Here is a 22076-nt window from a genome sequence, read left to right on the forward strand (position 1 = left end):
TCCCTAATTGTCTCTTGAATTGATGGTAAAAGCACCAGGGCCAAAATACTAGTTCAAGGTCTCAGGGACTCACCCGAACTCAAACCTCTCCGCTGAGCGCTAGGGAGCGGTCACCACCTTGTTCGGCGAGGTCCTTCATCAGTGGGCGCCCTAAGAACTCCGCTCCCACGGCGGAGCTCTCACCCCACTTTGGCCCGCTTAGCATGCGACACGCAACTTTCTCTAGCTCTTTGGTTGCCCTTTGCAGAGCTTACGGGGGGATGTTCAGGATTGGTATCAAGAGCGAAGCTTGGGGGCCGGCGGGGTGGGCGCTGTCCCGGGGTGGCCGCATCACCTGCGGGGACAGATGGGGCACGCGCATTTCTGGGGCCGCCCCAGACTCCTGGAGGAATGCTGACTGACACTGTCCGGTTTGAGAACTACCGCGTCCAGGGCACAGAGACCTCCCCGCGGCCCCTGGGCGGCGGGCGTCGATCGCAGGCACCGCCGGCTCGCAGGGTCCGGGCGACGCATAGGAGGCGTGAGAGCGCGGGCGCTGGGGGCGGGGAGTGGGGAGGAGGCCGCGGGGGAGGAGAGGAAGTCCCTCGCGGCTGCCCAGGAGGGGAGGGCGGCACGGCGCCCGCGGGGACTCTGCCCGGAGGCAAGGGCCGGGACGCCGCAGGCTGCTCCGCGGGGCGCGAAGGGGCGCCAACGGCCGGGAGCGCGCGCCCCGCCGACCGCTCTCCGCAGGGCCGGGGGCGGCGCGTGCGCGGGGCCGCGCGCGCGCGCGGGGGGAGGCGGGGCGGGGCGGCGCGCCGCGACCCCGGCGGGCGCGAGGCGGCGGCGCGCGCGGGGCGCGGAGCGGGGCGCAGGGCGCTAGGAGGGCGGGGGCTCGCGGGGGGGGGGCTGCCCCGGGGCGGCCCCCCCACGTCGGGGCGCGGCGGGCGGCGGCGGCGGGAGCGCGTCCCGTCCGGGGCCCGAGGAGCAGCCGCCGCCGCCGCTCGCCAACATGGCGGACCTGGAGGCCGTGCTGGCTGATGTCAGCTACCTGATGGCGATGGAGAAGAGCAAGGCCACGCCGGCCGCCCGCGCCAGCAAGAAGATCGTCCTGCCCGAGCCCAGGTACGGCCGCCCGGGCCCGCGCCGCTTCCCCCTAGGCCGCCGCCCCCCCTCCCCCGCGGCCGCCAGCGACCCCCCGCGTCCGGGAGGGTTGGCGCCCTGCGCGGCTGCCTCCGGCCGGCGACCCCAGGTAGCCGGCGCTGCCGGCGGGCCTCGCCGTGCCCGGCTCTGGAAGGGGGCGTCGGAGGGCTGTTGGGGGACTCCGGGAGAGAGCGCCTCGAAGTGCCCCGCGCGCTGCGCGGGAGCGCCCCAGCCAGCGGCTTCGGGATGTGGGTGCCACTGCGCGGGACCAGATCCGTCGCTGTCCCTCCCTCCTGTCCCACCCCTCTCTCGGCCAACCTCATCCCCGTGGTCCCCCCTGTCCCGTTGCTGTGTTTCCGTCCCTCCCCATCCTTTGGTCCCCTCTGCCCGGTGCCCGTGGCTCCCCGGTGCTCCATCTGGTCCCTGCTTCCCGCTGTCCCCCTTTCCAACTCCGTCCTCAGCTCAGCCCCCTCTTGGGCTCCTTAGCTGGCGCGCGGCCTTTTGTCCCCGATTAAGCTGCAGTTTTCAGGGCCTGGTCCCCTGGAGGTCCACTAGCCTAGTCTGCTTCCTGCCCTCCTTGGTGACCCCAGGCAGTAAGGAGTGGATTGTGACCTACTCAGTGTTCTCTTTGGGGCTAAGTGTGTCGCCTGCACCGCTTTCCTCAACTTGCCAGTGCACCGGTGACACTTTATTAAGAGGTTGAAATTGGGTTCACTTCAAAACGTACATCGAGTGGATGGTTGCAGACGGGAACTTGTTTAAATACCTAAAGAAGGGCCCGATTGAAGGGGTTGGGTGAGGTCCATACCAAGTTGTAATTTTATCTTGAAAATAATTTGTTATTGATGAGCCCTTAAAAACTTCACTGGTTCATATCTTTGGCACCTCCAGAAAAGAGCGTTCATCAGATCAGTAGTAATTTTCAAATAGTGTATGCACTGATTAGGGTTGGATTTTTCCTCCTAGCTTCTTTCCTAATTACATACATCATGAGTTGTATCTCCGATGTGGCGCTAAATAGCTCTTGGTGGAATTGATGAAAACATGAGGCGTCTTCTCTACAGTGAATTTGAAACCATGCAATTTTGTAAAATATTGGAGTCTAAACCAAAGCTCTACTCTGTTGAAAGCATCAGTCCTTTAAGATTACACACCTAAAATTGCTTAACATGTTACCTTGACATGAAGAAAGAAAAAATCTTTCTTTTAATGCTAATTGAAAACCGCCAGATTTTTTTTTACAAGTCCATTCATGAGCCTGAGCCCTGAGGTATAGGAAATACCTCATTACTAATGACTTTGAGTTATTGTGAAAAACCAAATTGTGTAAATGAATACATGCTAGGTATTTGTGGCTTGCTTGCCTTTCTTAGCCTATGCATCTTGTTGGTTTTGAAGGGTGTGCTTTGATAAGCAATGCCAAACAGTGAATAGGGGAGAGGGCAGCCCTTTCCCAGTGTTGTGAAATTAACACGCCTACTCGGAGCATAACATCTGAAGCTCATTGAAAATTAGTCTGTTTAAAATTTCTGGCAAATGGAAGCTAAGTAAAACAAGAACCCCCAAATCAAATTCGGATTTCATTAAAAAGCTACATTTCTAAGAATGTCATATAAAAATGCTTAATTTTTCTCTTGCTTTTCTTACTCTTCCTAAAGGGCAGAGAGTTCTAAATATGTGGTTTCTATATGTAAAAGCAACAAATCTTTACTCATGGGCAGTTTTTTTGGGGGGGTGGAATATATAATATTACTAAAATTAGGAACTTCTGTGCGTTTTTTTTTCGTGGTGTTTTGAATTTAATAAGACTTCTGCTTTTTTCATATCCCTCTTGAGAACATACTGATGTGCATAGGGTATTCACTTCCTTGTATGAATGTCTTTGTTTTTTGGTGGTATGCTTTGGTGATGCTTTCTTTTTAGGCCGAATTAGTGGCAGCAAGCGTATTTCTCATGACATTTTAGAATTGAGAAATAGCAACAGGAGAGTAATTTTAGGAAACAGCTCTTAGTAATTGTTATTCTGTTGCTGTTTTTTAAAATAGACTCTTAAATTAGGCTCTTGGAACCTCCTTCAGGGATTCTTATTTGTTTTCTATTAATCTCAACTGGCTTTGGCTTTAGTTTTGTAACTGAGCATTTACGCAGTAACAGCCACTCCTTGTTAGGATTCTGTTCCATTGAGATTATCAGGTGAAACATCTTGCAAATTATTCTCTACCACTGGATGACAGTTAGTGGCTTACCTGCTCAATTTTGGGCTTGGGGTGGGAGGTTGGGGGATTTCTAGATAAGGTAAGAACGTTAATTTCATGTTAAGATGCCAGAGCCTAATGACTCAAATCACTAGTGTGATTTCACTCTGTTGGTAAAGGATAGCGGTCAAAAAAACAGTTTTCTGATAAGAGTTCCTATCTCAGCTTCATTTTGGAGTAAGCCATGTGATCACCTGTCTTTGGTATTCTTGGGAGAGATGTTTGTATTAGTATTTGTAGTGCCTGCATGAGAAGCATTAAACTTGTTGGCCTATTACTAATGACTTCTTATTTCCAGCTAATTTCTTGAAGTCATTGTAGTAATCTGTGTGCTTCCTTATTTTAGGTACTTTGGCTTTTCTACAGTCTTAAACAGAAAAGCCACAGAACCAAACAATACCGAGCTAATTTAAATGAAATGCTGGAGCTGCAGTCTGCTGCCTATTATGGCAGAATCTCAGAAACTGGCACATTCTGCCCAAGGGAGAGTTTACCTCTGGGATAGCAAGAGGCAGCCATTCTGTTGTGTTGACACATTATCCAATTAAAGAACCAATGAGCGTAACTCCTGTAAAAGCTGACTCTTTGTTCGAATTACATAGCTGCTTTAGTTTACTGAGATAGTTGTTGAGCTAATGTAGCTAATAATGGGATCTATTGAGAATAGTAAACTGTGGCCCACGGACTTGCCGCACAGGCCCAGTTAAAAACAGGAGCATTCAGGTGTGTGTGCCTGCTGTTTTATGCCACGTTAGAGAAGTACTATCTAGTAGGGTCTGATTGGTAAGCTAAGGCGTACAGAGGGTCAACATGTTAAGCCCGGGGGTTATGGAGCCAGCCCCAGGATTATTCCTCATTTAACCTTTTCCAAACAGAAGGGAATTTAACTGAAATCACACCTAGTTGAAAGGGGTTGAGTAACATGCGCTTGAACTTTCCCCCTGGAGTCTCATTTCTTTTTTTAGTGGACATCAAAGATTTTGAATCATCGATTGCAAAGCCTGTGTTTTCAACATATTCATACAATATGATAGGAAGTATGAAAACAACATTTTTAAGATTCTTTATAACTTCTTGGGAGCATTTAGACAGTCCTTAAGGACATTTTTGATACCCTTTGTTAAACTAATTCAGTGCATGGTTGTAGAGCCATTTCTCTGAGCCAGGCATGGGGATGCTATGATGAATCCTGCCACAGTCCCTTCCTTCAAGGGGCTTACAGTCCAGTGGGAAATAAAGAGTTGAACCAAGAAAGATGCTTACTTTAAAGTACAGTTGCTAATGATTCTATTTAACTGCAGGCAGATAGCATTTGAATGGCTTTTCTTAGTCTGTATTCATAGAACACATGTTTGAAAAGAGTTTTACAATCATTTGTTAATTATCCCCTTTGAAGAGCTTATCTAGCCATATTACACATGGTAATGTGGAAGTTGGCATCTTCCTATTTGTAAAACTACCATATGTAATTGATCTGAAAAATAGCTCATTTTTCTTCTTTTGTGGAAATGGAGTTTCTCCCATAACTTCCCTAATGCCAGTCAGTGAGTGAGCGGTGGGTTACTTGAAATAGTCACCCGTTTGGTGTGTAGGGTGTTCTGTGCCTGCACCCACTCTCCTGGGCCTCCAGCCTGACTTTGAACTGAAAAGTCCGTGTTGTAAGAACTGCAGGAAGCAAGTCTTCTCTGTTGTTGGTGGGAGTGCCTCTCTCTATAAAACAGCAGTGGCGTTCTAGCTTTTTTCGTGGAGGTACACATTCACAATGTGATTTGTTCTGATCCTACAGTAATTATTTCATTCTCGGTCAAAGTTAGTTTGTGCCAGGGACTTGAAGATGAAGTGCTGCGTGTAGTCGTCAGTTCTTAGAAATGGATGTTTCAGTGCAATTAGTTTTGGCCCTCGAGTCTGTCTGCCCAAGTCATGCATTGCACAACGCTTTGACTCAAGGGCCCGGTAGATCTCTTGAGAGGCACAGGCAGCCCCAGCTCTCATATACAACGTGTTCTTAGAGACAGCCTCTTAAAGGCGCTTCCTCAGTACACTGAACTGGGCTTTGCCAAACGTCTGTTTGGACAAGGATGGGGACTGTTGGGTGAGGTGTCAAGGCTTCGAGAAGGGAAGTGTAGGTCTTTATCAGTCGGTGGATGGCAGGCAGAGTAGGAAATGCATGGCCGCACAGAACAGGATGCCTGGGGTCCCTGTGGCCCAGATAAGGGTAGAGAAGCTGAAGGTGCGTGAAGTGGTAATACAGTAACTGCCATTTATTGAGTGCTTACCCTCTGCGGCGGCGCAGTTTGTGTAATTAGGGCATTTGTCCCCCCCACCGCCCCCGTCAGGGCTGCCAGGTAAGTGGTGTCCAGCCTCACCAGGGCGGCTAGAGAAAGTGACCCGGTGACAGCTGAGAGTGGCCAAGGCAGGATTCAAGAGCAGGTGCCCAGAATCCGCCTCCCGCTTGCTGTGCCGGCTCACCAGAATGTGAGGGAGAGGCTCACCTCTCAGTTTGCAAAGAATGGATCAAACAGCGAGACTTTTTTTGTTCGGGTAAAGATCATGTTGCAGGCTGTCTCAGTCAGCTGCTGGGGCAGCCTTTGGGAAGTCAGGACTGTCCTCAGAGACTGAGAGAGAATAGCTATTCCTCTGAGACCTGCGAAAACGGTAATTATGACTAAGTGAATAAGCAGTTTCTGCCTTATTTCCCATGAGAAGCTCGAGGGTTAAATGCCTGTTCTGTTTGACATACGAAGCACACCCTTGCTGCTGCTGCTAAGGAGAAACTGTATGATAGACCGCCACACTCTGGGCCTCCAAACAGGATTTTTGCCTATGTTTTTGTTTAGAAAAGAGGGCAGCCTACTGCCCCCCCCCCTCCCCCCCAGAAATTAAATTTCCATTTCTGGGAAGACAGTAAGGGGGCAAAACACATTTTTTTGGCTTTATTTGCAATAAAAACCACTTTCCCATTCAAATGATCTTCCTTTGTTAATAGAACTGTTATTCTGAAGCACGCTGTAGGTGGAACTATATTCTGTGTGCATAATGGTCTTCTCTGCCGTATCCTTCTCCGGACACTGGCAGTGGGGAAATGGAAATGATGAGCTTGGCAACATTACCTTTTTTATTGTTAAGTCATTTGTATGTTAAGTAATTTGCATGCTAATGAGGCTGGGTGTCCCCAAACCTGCCCCTGCTTCTCCCACTCCCCACTTTTTTATTCTACTACCATTTATTTCTTACCACTGATTAGAACCTAGGGCCCCTGGGCCTTTTTAGATTGCTGGGTGGGTCTGAAATGCAGGAGGAGAAGTCATACCATGGCTCCTCATATCCTGTAAATGTTTCTTCTAATTTTGGAAGTGTTCTTTTGGGTCAGCCATGCTTCAGCTTTGCGTGGAGCATCTGCATATCATAAAAAGCGCGTTAGATGATACAGTGAAATATTTTTGCAGTTGGTGTTATTTGTGATTGGTGGTGTGTAACAGTCATCCTCGACCCAGCCTTGGGCCAGTACTGTTGTTTGCCGCTATTTCCTTCTTGCAGGGTTTCAGGAGCAGGAAAAGGTGATTATATGAGAGAAGGCCATACCTTCATCCTTGGTGAACTTAAAGGCCAGAGCTGTCAGCGCTGGCCCCTCATTGTCCAGCCTCCTTCTCACTACCTGCCGTACTGTTATGAAGTGGGAAGTTCTAGATTAGGAGCCAGGAAAGTCACTAGTCCACTGACAACTTGCTGTAGGTCCTTGGTAAGTCACTTAAATGCCCTGGGTTCAGTTGCCCCATCTAGACAATATGACATCTATGCGTTTCTGATCATAAAATGTCCCAATAAAAGTCTCTGCCTCTTGTGAGCATTTTTTTATCCCTACAGCATATTTTTCAACAGGAGAGAACATCAATTTCAAACAGATAACTCAAAAGGGAAAGATTGGAAGAAATATCAAATGGCGATTTTTCAGTTATTTACACCATAGGTGGTTGTTTTGAAGAACAACCTTAAAGTAAAAGTACAAAACAGTAGCAGAGATAAGGCAGTATTGCATGGAGACCCTCGTGCCGTGTGTTCTGAGCGGGCCAGCTTGGGAGGCAGGACTCCTGGGAAGGTGGATTGTTGAAAAGGAAAGTGAAGAGCCAGTGTTGACACTTAGACCCGCAAGTAAGTGAATTTCCCAGATTCTTCTGTTTTTCTCCTCTAGCTCTGTGGCTGGCACTATGTGTCTAGAACCTTCTACACCAAGTGGGGCCTCACTTGGTTCTTTTCTTTCTTTCCTCCGTGTCTTGCTCCCTCTTTTCCTTCTTGCCTCCCTCCCTCCTCCCTTCTTCCATCCATCCATCCACCCAGTAGGCTCTGGGCTTTGCTGGCTTCTGTACATCAGAGTTCCCAAGCATGCTACTCTTAAATATAGGTAACTAAGCAGTTAGAAGGGTTGACTCATCTTTTAGAGGTCTTTGCTTCAGTAAAATGAACCAAAAATCATAATTTAAAAGCAGCTAGTTTCAATGTATTGAGCATAGGGTCATTCATTGTAGTTTTCCTTAGACATTAACAGATTGCATGTGAATAGCATAGCACTGTAGTATCTCATATTTGAAAAGATCTTGGAGGGCATCCAGTGTGGTCATGCATTAGATGGGTGACTTCTCTCTCTGGCATCCAGCCAGGGTCATTTTGAGGGGCATCTTTGGAAGCTCTGTGGTGTTGAAAAGCTCTCTTGTAATTCATTCTGTGTACTGAATTCTTACTATCCTTTTGTAATCATGCAAACCAAGTTTAATCCTTCTCAAAAGGGACAGATTTTCAAATAGTTGAAAGTGCCTACCCAAGCCCACAGTGGTTGTCACAGGACATTGTTCCTGTTCCTTTAGCCATTGCTCATATCGTGCTGAAGTATGCACACTGCTCTGTGTCACCAGTCTGAACATCACCTGGCTGAGTAAGAATATTACAATTTGTGAAGACTATAGCGATAGCTGTAAAATTGCTATAATTAACTCAGTGGTGGCAAAACCAGCAAGAAATCCTATTTCAAGTGTGTGGTTGAGTCCCTGTAAAGTCCCACCGTAGGGAGAAAATTCTGGGTTCCTCAAGTGATTTAAAATTCATTCCACCAATTTGATTAGGGAATTAGTGTTTCCATTAGTCAGAATTTGGAAGCAAGGCATGGGTTACATCCATGTTATGACAGTGACTGCCATGTGCTGACTACTGAGTGAGTGCTAGACACTGTATAATTCTTAGATAATTGTGGGCTAAAATATTTTAGCAAGAAAGTGAGCTTTAATTATGCTGAAAAAGTCTTGTGAAGATTTTAGGGTTTATGTTTCAAACATTCAAAATTTACAACTCCATTAGCTCAGGAAGGCAGCAGGTTTCTCCTGTCTCAGCAATACTGCCTTTCCTGAATGACATGCTCTTGGTATTTGCGCTTTCTGTAATTAAATCAGCCGATTGCTCTTTGTTATCTTATCTAGAGAGATAACCCTGGTTATAGTTCCAGGTTATTTATTCTAATTTTCTGTATCTGTATTGCTTTCGATAACAATTTAAAAATGAACTAGAGTTACATGGGAAGGCATTTACGCAGCTGTTAAACACTGCAGACTTTCATTCTGCATTATGGATCCTTACGCCTGTGGTGACATTTTAGATGTATCTTTTAAAGATACAAGGCTTTTGCTGTTTGGTGGTGGTGGTGGTGGTCTATACTCCATTTGGAAATGGAACGAATCCTAGAGGGGTAAGCTCAAGGGACTTTAATATTCATCTTAATCGGGCCTACTTTATTCAACTACATATACTATTTCTTCTTGTATAAGGACACCCTCGCTGGCAAAGGAATCGTGCAGTGACTCTAGTCACAACATCAAGTATGGAACGGGATGTGAAGTGTTTGTGCCTTTTTCTGTGTTCCGTTTAGTATCTGCTTCCTTCTGTTTTCTTCCAGTGAAAGAAAGCTTATTATTTATGCAAAACATCCTAACTAGAATTGGCCTAGAAGGGGAAGGTGTTTTCTACAAAGTAGCAATTTCTTAGTAATGAATGAGAGGGGGATACTTATGTTAATGAAACCCAGCAACCCCACACACAGCCCCCAAGAAAGAAATAGAGTTTCTGTGGTCAGGGATTTCTTTGGGTTTAATCATTCATTTGTTTGTTTTGTTCTATGTGGAAAGCCAGCTAGCATCTCTGTGTTTCTGTCCTTTAAATAAAGTATCCTGCTTGATGGGGGATTGATGTTTCAAATTATTTGTTTAAAAAATACTGGTTACTCTGTAAGAAAAGCTTCTTTTTCTTTGGCCATTTCATACAGGAAAAGTTTAACAAGGTAGATGGTAGAAACTCCTTTATAAGAAATGGAGGTTTTTGGTTAGGCTTTACGGCTTTATGGTCGCCTCATGATTATGCCAGGTGGGATCTTAACGCAGAACCGAGCGAAAAGCAAGACCCTTTCGTGACCTGGATCAGTGATTGGAATGTTGGACTCAAGACTGAGTTCTATGTGTGTACATGTTGACTTATTAGACCCATTGACATCTGATAATTTATTTCATATTTATGTGACAGATTTGAACTGAGAGTAAAAAAATCCCCTAATACGTATCTATAGTGCTTTGTGGTTTTACAGGCATTAGCTCTTTCTGGTTTTCACAGTTATCCTCTGTAATAGGTAGAAGTTTAAGAAAGAAAAAATTTCTCCAGACATGTCCACATGGAGGTGTATTTTGAGAGGTATGTTTTGTCTGTTTTGGTGGGTAAATGGGCTTTCTCCTTAGACACAGTGTCTTTCCTGTGGTCCTGGGGCAGCCCTCAGCCTTTCGGGCCCAGTAACTAGGTTTTTCACTGCACTGAGCATCTCTCTGTCTCACTGTCTCACTGTGAAATTCACACCAGTCAGCCACGTTCTGCCTGACTAACCCGTTCTCTTTTCATAGGCCTGCGGTTCTTACTTTAAGGTTAAAACCCCTTTTGAGAGTCTGATGAAGCTGGAGGCTCCCACTCTCAGAAATGTACTAACTCACATGGTGGATTTGAAAAGCCAAAGTAGAATCAGGAAGTCGAATCTGATATTTCACACTAAGTTTCAAATCTCCCGGGAGCCGAGGTGCCCAAAGTCCGTGTGGCCAGAACATTCTCTCCTGTAGTTTGTCCTTGTGGACGTGAGCAGCCCTCAGTGGGTGGCACAGCCTGCACAGACCCAAGGCTGCGTCAGCCAGAATGTCTAGCCTTTGGCTTCTCAACAACAATCGCTGAGACCAAGTCATTTCCCCGTTGGGTAGCTTTACACTGGCTGTGGAACACTTGAATTCTCGGCCAGTGAGTGGCTTCTGTGGCGACCCATCTGTCCACATTTCCTGTTTCCCATTCTTCTTGGAGGGCATGCCTCTGCTGGATTTGATAACATGGTCACCAAAGTCACAGCCAAGGCTGGCTGGCTCAGGAGCCTGTGACATTTCTCTGCCCTTCATGTTATGGATTGATATAAAATTTTTATTCTCAGAGGGAAAGCCTTTTTCCATTATTTTCAGATTCTTGGAAATGGCTTCCCAGTAGTCATCATCCCCATTTCAGAAGGAGGAAGTTCTGGTTTGGAGAGAAGCTGGCAGCTCACATTGATAGCATAGGGCACAGCTGAGCCCCAAACCAAATTCTGAGACATTTAAGAGACAGCCCCAGACTACCTTTTGTCTTGTGAATTATCTAAGAGAAGAAGATTCTCAGGTTTGGGTAGAGGAACATTGTCAATGTCAGACATGAACAGTTTGAACAGGCATTGTCTTCATTCAGTAAAGGTTACCAACTACGTGGATCTGATGAAGCGCTCCATAGCTTGCATATAATTTCAAAGATACTGATTTAATAATAAATATATAGATAATTCCTTAAAAGACCAGAGGTCGTAAATTTCATGTTAAATAATAGGATTGTTACCGAGAATGATGGTGATGCTATAAATTGAGCACAGCCACATGTCCAAGGTTCTTAATATGCTCTGATCTCAAACTTCTTTTTCTAATTTCCCATGCTCTCTTATCTTAGAAAACAAGATTAGAATTCATGCAACTCCACCGTTGGTAGGTAAATGGGTTTTCTTGGCCTGACCATGCTTGTCAGTTACTCTAGGTACATAAAGGATTTTTCATGTTAAACTTGATAGTATTGTTTGTGGTACATTTGAACTTGTGATAGAAAATTTATGAAACAGGGTGCGTATTTAACCTTAACACAGAAAGATGGTTGAGGTCAATGGGATGGAGTTCTCTCCCGTCAGGAACACATTAACATTAGTGGGTCTGTTCACAACTTGACCTTTCCTCCTTGTGATGTGTGTTCAGCTTTTCCTTGTTAGTAATGTACAGGTGAACCTCAGTGTTTTGAATTACTGCAGGGTATGTCATAAAATGGTTACTTAGCTAATCCTGTGTTCATAAAAACAAGTGCTATTACAGTGAATATGCTTAACTAGGTATCTTTGGGCTTATGGGTGGGGTTTTGTGTAGGATCGGCCCCTAAAGGTAAGATAACAGGCATTTTCAGTTTTACTAAATGATGCTGGATTGTCCTCTATATTGATAAATAGCACTGCATTCAGAAGTTTTAATGTCATTGTTAGCTCAAAATTATTTTATATGGACTATACAGGTGCAGCTTGATAATACGAACTAGGATTTTAGCTGTAAATGAAGACATACATGAGTGCAAGACAAGGGCCAAGTAACATCCCTGCAAGGTTAAATTTGAATTGAAAAGTCCTTTGAAATTCAAGTGTTTTTTTTGTTTTCCTTTCCACATACTTGTTTATCAGTTCCAGCTCTAGAAAAGCCCAGAAACAACAGCAGCGCACTGCTCTGGGCACTGGTACCACCTCTGCCTCTGGGTGTGGGCTGGGGCTGCGTGGGGCGAGCCTGGGACCTGTGGTCTGTTGACTCAGAAAGCAGAGGAGCCCTCCGCAAGTCGGGTGGTCACCACAGCTAACAAAGGCAGAGGCCAAAGGAAGGGCTTCTTCCCACTGATGAAATGGGGGCCGATTTGAGCACCTAAAGAGTACGGTTACAGGTGATTAACATACTCCGAATATATTCAAACCCTTGTGGTAGGCAGCATGACCTCCCCCCAAAATATCCACGTCCTAATCCCCAGAACCTGTATTTATGTTACATGGTAAGAGGGTATTAAGGTTGCAGATGGAATTACAGCAGGGAAGGTGTGCTGACTTTAAGATAAAGAGATGACCCTGGGATATCTGGGTGGGCCCAGGGGAATGGCGAGGATGGCTGGGCAGTCGTTGCCAGAGCAGTGCAGCATAAGGGGTTGACCGGCCACTGCTGGCTTTGGCTGTAGAATGGGGTCGTGGGCCAAGGCATGTGGGCAGCTTCTGGGAGCTGAAAGGTAAGGTGATGGGTTCTCCCCTCGTGCCTCCACTAGGAACGCAGTGCTGTGGACCCTGTGATCTTAGTTGAGCAACACCTTTTGTAGACTTCCTATCTCCGTATCTGTAAGATAAAACATTTCTGTTGTTTTAAGCCACCAAGTTTGCAGTGATTTGCTACAGCAGCAATAGGAAACTAATATACCCATGCTATCCAAAAAAGAGATTCTCCAAACAAAACAGAAGAAAGCAAAACACCTCACTGATCACCATAGGCAGTAAAAATAGGACATCAACTCTGTCTCTGAAAAGCAGCATTCAAAGGGGTAAAGAATTAAACATTTGTCTTGCCTATCCTGTAAGAATTACCTTGTAGGGTAACAAAGTCATAAGAATTACATTGTAGGGAAACAAGCTTAAGGCAGGAGGGGGGGCGTGGAGTGCAGAATTCTTTTTTATAGAAGAATTGTAGAAAATGACTGTAGAAGGAATGATGGACTTAGAAGTCGCTGTTCTGCAACTCTTAATGAAAGTACTGGGTTAGGCAGAGACCATCAGTCACTGTAGGAAACCACGAAATGAAATGTTCACGGGGGAATTTTAGAAGAAGAGATTGGACTGTTACCTACTGAATTTTCCAAGTAATTTTCACATCACCAAGAAGAAATAACTTAGGTGAGTCAGTGTTAAGTGCCAGGACCATCCAGTGTGCACGCCTGCCCCCAGAAGGGGGCTTGAATATAATCAAGTCTCTAGCGGGAGCTTTCAGCTTACAGCAAATACGGAGCCAGAGGAACAAGTCGAATGACCTTAGGAGGAAGCAAACAGAGACCCAGAAAGGGAACCATCTGTGGGAATGCTGTCTTGGCTTCCCGGTCAGTCACTGGTGTGAAGCTAAAACGTGGGTGCCCGCCTGGGAAGAGGGTGTTCTGATTTAATAGAAAACAACAATCAGATTGACGTTGATTAGATCCTGATTCCAAACACATCTCTGAGCGCATCATGGGAATGTGAACAGGAACTGGGTATTCAATCTTCAGGAATTGTTACTCCTTCCTGGGTGGGGTGGGTTAATGGGCTGTGTTTATATAAGGAAAACATCCATAATTTTGAGAAATGTAAACTGAAATAGTAAGGGTAAAATGGTGTGAGTCTGAAATTTGTTTTAAAATGCTTTTAGAAATGGAGGAAAAGGTGGGGGGGGGACTAAAATCTTGATAACTGTTAGTGAGGTATTGACTGACAGTTATGGGGGTTCACTATGCTTTTTTGCATGTTTCTTGGGTACATTCTTGCAGGGCTGATGAAAATTAATTGTCTCAATGTCATGCATAAGAGCCCTGGTGACTTAGGATATAAAGTCTTAGGATAGCATTGCACACAGATGCAAAAACGTACTGCATCTTGAGATGGACATGAGCTGCTCACTACAGCTGTACACTACGCCCCGAGTTCCTGGCCACCCCAACCAGCCGCATGCCTCTCAGCCCCCTCCCTCCCTAATCCGTATCCCCTCACCCTCTCCTCACCAGCCCCAAGGGACCTGCGCTGTAGCCCCACCCTCATCTCAGAATCTTCTCGGCATTGGTCCCACCCTAAAGAAGACAGAAGTGAAATCAGCGCTGAGTGTAAAGGGGGGACAGAGCAAGGGACCACCTCACCCCAGAATTGCTCACCTGTGAAAACCAGGGGTACTTCACTGTGTCTTCAGGAGCGTCTCACCCCAACGAAGGAGACGCAGCTCCGACTGGATGCGACAGACAGTGACTGTGATGGCACACCCGGCGGAGGGAAACAAACATGCCAGGGCTGGAGGCCAGTCCCCCAGGGAGATGAAGCCACCAGAGCAGGAGCATCCTTGCCTGCAAAACAAAACTAGCTGTAAAAAACTGAGGTAAATATGAATGTGTCCTTTTGTTTGAGGAGATTCTAAGCCTGAGACAGCTTAGAAACATCACATATATATCATTTGTCATTAAAGTGTCATATATCAAATATATACGATAAACACCTGCAAAAAAAAAAAAAAACATACTGCATCTTAAGTAACTTAAACCAGAGGAAGGATGACATGCTTTTTGAAAACTGCTTTGATGACTCAAAAAGAGGCTTCATGTCACTGATTGCAGCGATGTGAGTAGGGTTTTAGTAAATTCATTTGCAGCCAGAGAGTCCTGACTAATCCAAGCCATGTGGACAAATTTTCTATCTCTTGACCTGAAAACTTCTCAAAGAAATGTGAGGGGGAAAAATAATGCAAGAAGGGTGTCCAAGAGAGAAAGCATAATAAGAAATGAAACTTGAGAAAACTATCCATTTACTTCCTGAGTATAAAAGACTTCACTGAACCTCATGAATATCTAGCAAGTCATAGCTCTGATGTTTAAATTTAGCAGGAAACAAATAATAACTCCATGCTATTTAAAATGATGTGCCCTCTAAGCTTACTTTCCGTGCAGAATGAAACTATGCAATGTAAGTCTGTCTTACTTTAACAGCTGTTTTTCAATTACTTGAATATTAACTTGTCAAGACATTTCAAAATAATTACAGTCGGTGTTTCCTAATGTGTTGCTCTAAACCAGACCACACTAATTAACAAGACCAATATGAAGGAAAACAAAACATATTAAGAGAAGTGGAAGGAAACCTGGATAAATAAAGAGGTACAAGGTATTTCTAGATGAAGGCTCAGTACCCGGATGATTCCAGGTCTCTCAAGGTCCTCGGCAAACCCAAGGCAATCCCGGTCAGAACCAAATGAGGACTTCAGAGAAACTGGCAAGCGGATCCCCAGTGCATCGAGAAGAGGAAAATGGGCAAAAATAACCCATAACATTTTAAAAATTAAGGTATTCCATTGATACACAGTCTTATGAAGGTTTCATATGAAAAGACAATGTGGTTACTACATTCACCCCTGTTACTGTGTCCCCCCCACACCCCATTGCAGTCACTGCCCATCAGGGCAGCAAGATGCCACAGAGTCCCTATTTGCCTTCTCTGTGTTACACTGTCTTTCCCCTGATCCCCTCCACACCATGTGTGCCAATCATAACACCCCTGAATCCCCTTTTCCCTCCCTCCCCACCCACCCGCCCTTCCTGACCCCTCCCCTTTGGTAACCACTACTCCCTTCTTGGAGTTTGTGAGTCTGCTGCTGTTTTGTTCCTTCAGTTTTGCTTTGTTGTTATGCTCCACAAATGAAGGAGATCATTTGGTACTTGTCTTTCTCCGCCTGGCTTATTTCACTGAGCATAATATCCTCCAGCTCCATCCATGTTGCTGCAAATGGTAGGATTTGTTTCTTTCTTCTGGCTGAATAGTATTGCATTGTGTTCTTTAGTACCATATCTTCTTTATCCATTCATCTACTGATGGACACACTGGTTGCTTCCTTATCTTTGCTATTGTAAACAGTGCTGCGATAAACATAGGGGTGCATATGTCTCTTTGAATCTGAGAACTTGTATTCTTTGGGTAAATTCCTAGGAGTGGAATTCCCGTGTCAAATGGTATTTCTATTTTTAGTTTTTTGAGGAACCCCCATATTGCTTTCCATAATGGTTGAACTAGCTTACATTCCCACCAGCAGTGTAGGAGGGTTCCCCTTTCTCCACATCCTCGCCAGCATTTGTTGTTCTTAGTCTTTTCGATGCTGGCCATCCTTACTGGTGTGAGGTGATATCTCATTGTGTTTTTTATTTGCATTTCCCTGATAATTAGTGATGTGGAGCATCTTTTCATGTGCCTGTTAATAACCCATAACATTTTTTTTTTATGGCCATCTTATCTTTGTTTGATACCTCAGGCTCACTTGATGAAGGTGGGCCTTGGCAGTCACCCACATCTAGTCACAATGCACTACCCTCTCCCCAAATGTCCCTTTGTATATCTTCAGTATAACGCTTGTGTTCGATTTGCTTTGAAGGATGCGCAGTCTGAAACTGCTTCAGTTCATTGACTTAGACTTTTCTGTCACTTTCTCTCTCTTGGACTTGCTGCCAGTAAACAAATATGACATATACATCAGAAACTTTGGGAAAAAGAATACCGAGCAGGTCAGTACGAGGTGTGCTGAGTAAGTGACAGAAATGCAAATGAAGTACAATAAGGCGAACTTGTGCAGCCCATCATCCTGTGCGGGAATCCTGGGGCTTGGGAGTGGCGCAGAGGGTGTCGCCTTGGGAAAGGGTCCCCTTTCTCACTGGTGCTTGTGAGCCCAGAGAGGCGACCCCGTGTCCGCAGGCACCCTGCCTGTCCCTCGGCGTCCATGGCCTGTGCTCCAGGTGAGTTGTTCCCTAGTGACTTACACTGAATTCACCTAGTCCAGAGTTGCTCTGATCCATCCCCCAGAATTTTTTGCTTCTCTGTGGTCCACCTTCCAATCAGGCTGTGAAGGTTTGAAGTCAGAGGTCCACCCTCACCTCCTCCTTATGCTCCCGATAGTGCCACCAACCAGCTTGCTCTCTGGGCACAGTCGGTGGGAAGGTCACAGGATGAAAAAGCTGATAGACGAACCCTTGTTTTGCAGCTGGCTCACTCTGATCTTGAGTAGATGGTGTAACTTCTTTGCTGGTTTCCTCATTTCAAAGCTATTAGTAACAAAACTCTTTACTGAAGCATCTTCCTTCTTGAAATAAAATTGCAATTGGTTTTGCAAAGCCAAAATGTTCAAGAGAATAGGATGAAGGTGGTCAGGGTGGCGGGATTTTCAAACCCAAGCTAAATCGCTTGGTGTGCCACTTTGAAAGCACCTTGAAAACAAGAACTGTTTGCATTGACATCTGTGGCACAGGCTGTGTTCCCATGAATGTCACTCATGCCACAGCACATCCGCTCGGCAGAGGCCTGAGGCTGCCGCTGCCAACTTTAAAGTTGAGATCATTTTCTTTTCCGTGATGAGAAATGGCTCTGGCGGTGAGACCCGCTGCTAAGTCCAGCATACCTTTGTTTTCAAGGCATATGTTCAGTATAATGAAGATAACGTTGAGAGGGACATTCAGACCGAAGAGGCTGAGGTGCGGGAGGTGTGGATCCAGCACCTGGGAGAAGGCGCTGCCATATTGGGGGTAAACAACTCTGTGCTCTGGCGGATTAACCCATATCATTTTGAAAAATAAAACAGTGGGAGTCTGCTCTACGAAACATAACAACATCGCCGTAGTGATTAAAACAGTGTGGTGTTAATACAGGCAGAGACGTTAAGTGGTACAGCATGCAAAGCATGTGTGTATTTTTATTAAATGTGCACACACACACACCAATATGTGTGAATTTGGTTTGTGAATAAAGGTGGCATTTTGAGCCCCGTGGAAAAAGGATGGTGCATGATCTATGGTCATCAAATTTATAATCCCTCTACATTATGCAAAAAAAAATAAATGCCAGAGTATTTGATGAGATAATCATAAAAATATTAAAAATGGAAAAATATGACAGGATATTTTTTATTGCTCTGGAGTATAAAGGGCTCTCCTAAGCAACCCCCAAGCCTGGAAGCCATAATGGGGAGGACTCATGGCAGGAATTTAGAGTTCTCACGTGAAAGGGTATCACCTCTCAAACCGAAAGATGAGTTGTGGAAAAGTTACATTGGATGACCTTGTATGGAGCATATCTTAGTGTGTGAATCTGTTTGCCTAGACAATGCCTGTTTGCTGAGGTTCCAGACTTGTCACGTTGTCTTATGGAAAAGTGGGAGGCAAGAGGCAACAGGCGTTTGGGGGCGGATGAGGAAGTACCATGATTTGTATCCAATGAGTCGACATGTTTGCCATAGAAACACAACGCATCTGTCAGTCCTTGGAAAGCGTTTGCTTCCCAAAAGCTATGAAAAGCTGAGATTAATCTCATGGATGGTAATTAGGTTCACAAAGTCAAAAAAAATCAGTCCAACAGCGAAGGCTGTCTGTGGTCTAGCATTTTTTTTTGTGTGTGTGTGTGTGTTTTAATTGCTGTTGTCCTTTATCCATTTGATTCAATTATTTGGTGCAGGTTGATGTGACTTCTGGGATCCTTCACACGTGATCTCATCCCTTTCTCTCTCATGTCCTCTTTGCTGGTGGCCTGTCAGGTTCTGTATTCAGCCTTATTGAACTGGGCCCGCCACCTCTTATAATTGCCCCTGCTGAAACACAGTTGTCTCATTGCACTGAGGCTTCCTGTTTATGCTACTGTCACCCTTCTAGACATGGGCTCCTTCAGGGCAGAGACAGGCTAGGACTCAGCGTATTGCTAGTGTCACACACAATGCCTGGCTCATTGAAAGGATACAGCACGTATTTGGAATCGATGAATGATTAAATGAACAGATGAATGCAAAGAGGATAGACATACATATATATATTTATAATACATTGGGGGAAATGATACAGTGGTTCCATACCACATGCGCCATACCACAGAAACTGAAGTGACTTACTTCTGCAAGAGTTGGGAAAGGTGTCACGGTGTCAGTGGCCCCGAATTGGATCCTGCAGGATGACTAGGAGGTTTTCATGTAAAGACAGGCATTTGCAGAATTACTGAGCAGAGAGAGATATCAAGCATGGCTGCTATATGAGAAAGACAGTGGTAAGATGTAGTCGATGGGGTTGGGGCCCCTTTGAAAATGCTTCCTAGAACATGGGAAGGAGTTGGACTTAAGGCAAAATGAGAGGCTCTTGGAAGCTTTTAAATGATAGCTACATGAAAACCTGCTCTCAGGAACAGGGAGGATGCTTCCAGCCCTGCCTACGGACTCTCCTGCCTCCGCCCCTCCTTTAATGCTTATTCCACGCTGACAGCCACGTGGGCCTAGAATGAAGCCGATCGTTGCTGGTTCAAAAGTGTTCTGGAAACAAGGTGCATGGATTCTAGAATGATCACTGTAGCCAGTCTGAAGGGATGGTTTAGATCATGAAGGTTTAATAGCTTTGATTAGGTAAACTGATGACCTCATATGTTTGCTCAACCTTCAAACCAGTTGTTTCTGTTCAGGGATGACTTTGTTGCGATGCTTGTTTTTTTTTTTTTGACCAGTGAAATTCAAGTATGTTTAGCATCACTTCAATGTCAGGTCATACATTGCAAAGAAAAAGGCATTGAAAACACGATGTGCATTGTCAAAATATTGTAGGAAAACAGCACAAAGCAACTTAAAAGTCACGTTTAGCTTAATCGGGTTATGATCTTCTGAATGCGATTGTCCCATGCCAGATTGCTTCATGACATGCAAGTCATGTGCGAGGCTTTTCCGCCAAAGATCTGGTGTGCCGAAGCACCTTCAGAAGAGCTGACATTGAACTGTACCAGACTTTTACAGACCTCTTCAGAGTCCAACTGGCCAAATTTGCTAGTTATAAATAAAGTTTTTATTGTGACTAGATAATGTAGCTCTATTTTGGGTGTATAATGACTAGTTAGTGGAAAATGTTTAGTAACTACATATGAAAGAAAGCCATTTCCTTCTGGGGGAATTCAATCTTTGTATGACTGCTTAGTCATCTTATCAGTAAAAAAAAATCTGTAGTCTATCTGCATGACTGTCTGGCTGACTGCAAGTTTGGGGGGTTCCTGTGAGCCTCCTCTTAGGTTTGATATTGCATTAGAATAACTCACTGAACTCAAGAAAGTGCTATACGTATGACTCATTCTATTGTTAAGGATACAGCTCAGGAACTACAAATGGCTGTTATGTAGGGCAAGGTCTTATGGGGTGGGATAGAGCACAGAGTTTCCATGCATGCCCGTGCCATATCCAGAAGCACCACCCTTGCAGAAAATCAGTTGGTTTCCCAAACCTGGAAGCTATCCAGACCTCATCGTTCTGAGTTATTATCAGTCTCATTATATGGGCACGATTGATTAAATCATTGGCCATTGGTGACTGAACTCAGTCTCCAACCTTCCAAACATCAAGTGGTGGGTTTGAAAGTTCCAGTCTTCTAATTACACAGTTCCTCTGGCAGCCAGCTCCATCATGAAGCTGTTTGGGTGACACTGAGAGTCACCTCATTAGCATTAACTCAGGTATGGTTAAAAAGGACTTGTTATGAATAAGACATTCCTATCACTCAGGGAGTTCCAGGGTTTTAGGAACTCTGTGGCAGGAATGGGGATAAAGACCAAATATATGTCTTTTTATTTTACCATATACATCACATCCCAAAGTTTGCTTCTGCCTCTTTGTAAGCAAACACTATGTGTTCTCTCTCCCTCTCCCTCCCTCTCTCTCTCTCTCTCTCTCTCTCTCTCTCTCTTGATCTGGCTTCTTTTACTCAAAATTATTATTTTGAAATCCATTCAGTAACTTGGATGAGATACAAATTCCTTAATAGACAAGTTACTGAAATGAACTCGAGAAGAAATGGAAAACATGAATAGCCCTGTATCTATGTAGAAAATGGAATTTATAATTTAAAACCTTCCCACAGAGAAAATTCTAGGCAGAGATGGTTTTACCTAATTAGTTCTATTAGACATTTAAGGAAGAATTAATACTGTTTTACACCAACTCTTTCAGAAAATAAGGGAGAAAGAAATAATATCTCATTTTATGAATTATACTGTAACCCAAACCAGCGAAAGCTATTATAAGAAAAGAACAAGAATTCTATATTGAAAGCTACAAAGTATTGATAAGAGAAAAATTAAAGAAGACCTAGTTAAGTGGAAATGTATGTCGTATTTATGGGTTGTTATATTAATATTGTTATCATATTAAGAGGTTAAATCCCCCCAAGTTGATCTGTAGATTCAAGACAATCCTAATCAAAGCCCTAGAAAGCTTTTTTTGGGAAAGACATTTCCAAGTTGATTAACAAAAAATTATATGGAAATAAAAAGAACCTAGGATAGCCAAAAAAAACCCCCCCAAAACACAAAACCCCAAAATAAAAGCAATAAAACAAAGTTGGAGGACTTGGATTACCCGATTTCAAGACTTGCTACAAACTGATAGAAATCAAGACAGTATAGAGTTTGTGTAAGGACAGACCTACAGACCAGTGTAACAGGATGGTCCAAAGATAGACCTGCACATAGTGTTGAATCGTAAAGATGCCAAAGTAGTTCAATGGAGAAAGGATAGATTTTTTTCAACAAGTAATACTGGAACAATTAGGTATTATAAGGAAAAAGAACCTTAATTCTTACTTTGCATCATACACAAAAATTAACCTGAAATGGATCTTAGACCTAAACATAAAAGCTAAAACTTTCAAATTTTTAAAGGAAAATACTAGGTTAAAAGATTTCTTAGCATAGACTCTACCAAAGAAATAATAAATGGGAACTCATCAGCCAAACACTTCTGCACTTACAACTTCATGAAGAAAATGAAGACAAGGTGTGGACAG

General features: G+C 44.5%; 1 protein-coding gene across 7 annotated transcripts in view; it reads left to right on the plus strand.

Annotated features, from left to right (window-relative positions):
* The first annotated feature begins 869 nt into the window (after window positions 1-869).
* Window positions 870-22076, plus strand: part of GRK3 (G protein-coupled receptor kinase 3) — a 116849-nt gene continuing 95642 nt past the window's right edge. For 4 of the 7 annotated variants that reach the window (XR_005054469.2, XM_036993139.2, XM_036993140.2 and 1 more), the window contains exons 1-2: window positions 870-1101; window positions 14447-14629. Coding sequence is in view for 4 of the 7 variants with exons in the window: in XM_036993139.2 (XP_036849034.2) it covers window positions 989-1101; window positions 14447-14629 (296 nt within the window). In the remaining 3 variants the exon portion in view is untranslated. Of the gene's footprint in view, window positions 1102-14446; window positions 14630-15447; window positions 15588-22076 lie in introns of those variants that run through there. The other 3 variants (XM_073223427.1, XM_036993141.2, XM_073223428.1) reach the window with 3 other exon arrangements.

Source organism: Manis javanica, chromosome 15, assembly GCF_040802235.1.
Source record: "Manis javanica isolate MJ-LG chromosome 15, MJ_LKY, whole genome shotgun sequence".
NCBI classification, from domain to species: domain Eukaryota; kingdom Metazoa; phylum Chordata; class Mammalia; order Pholidota; family Manidae; genus Manis; species Manis javanica.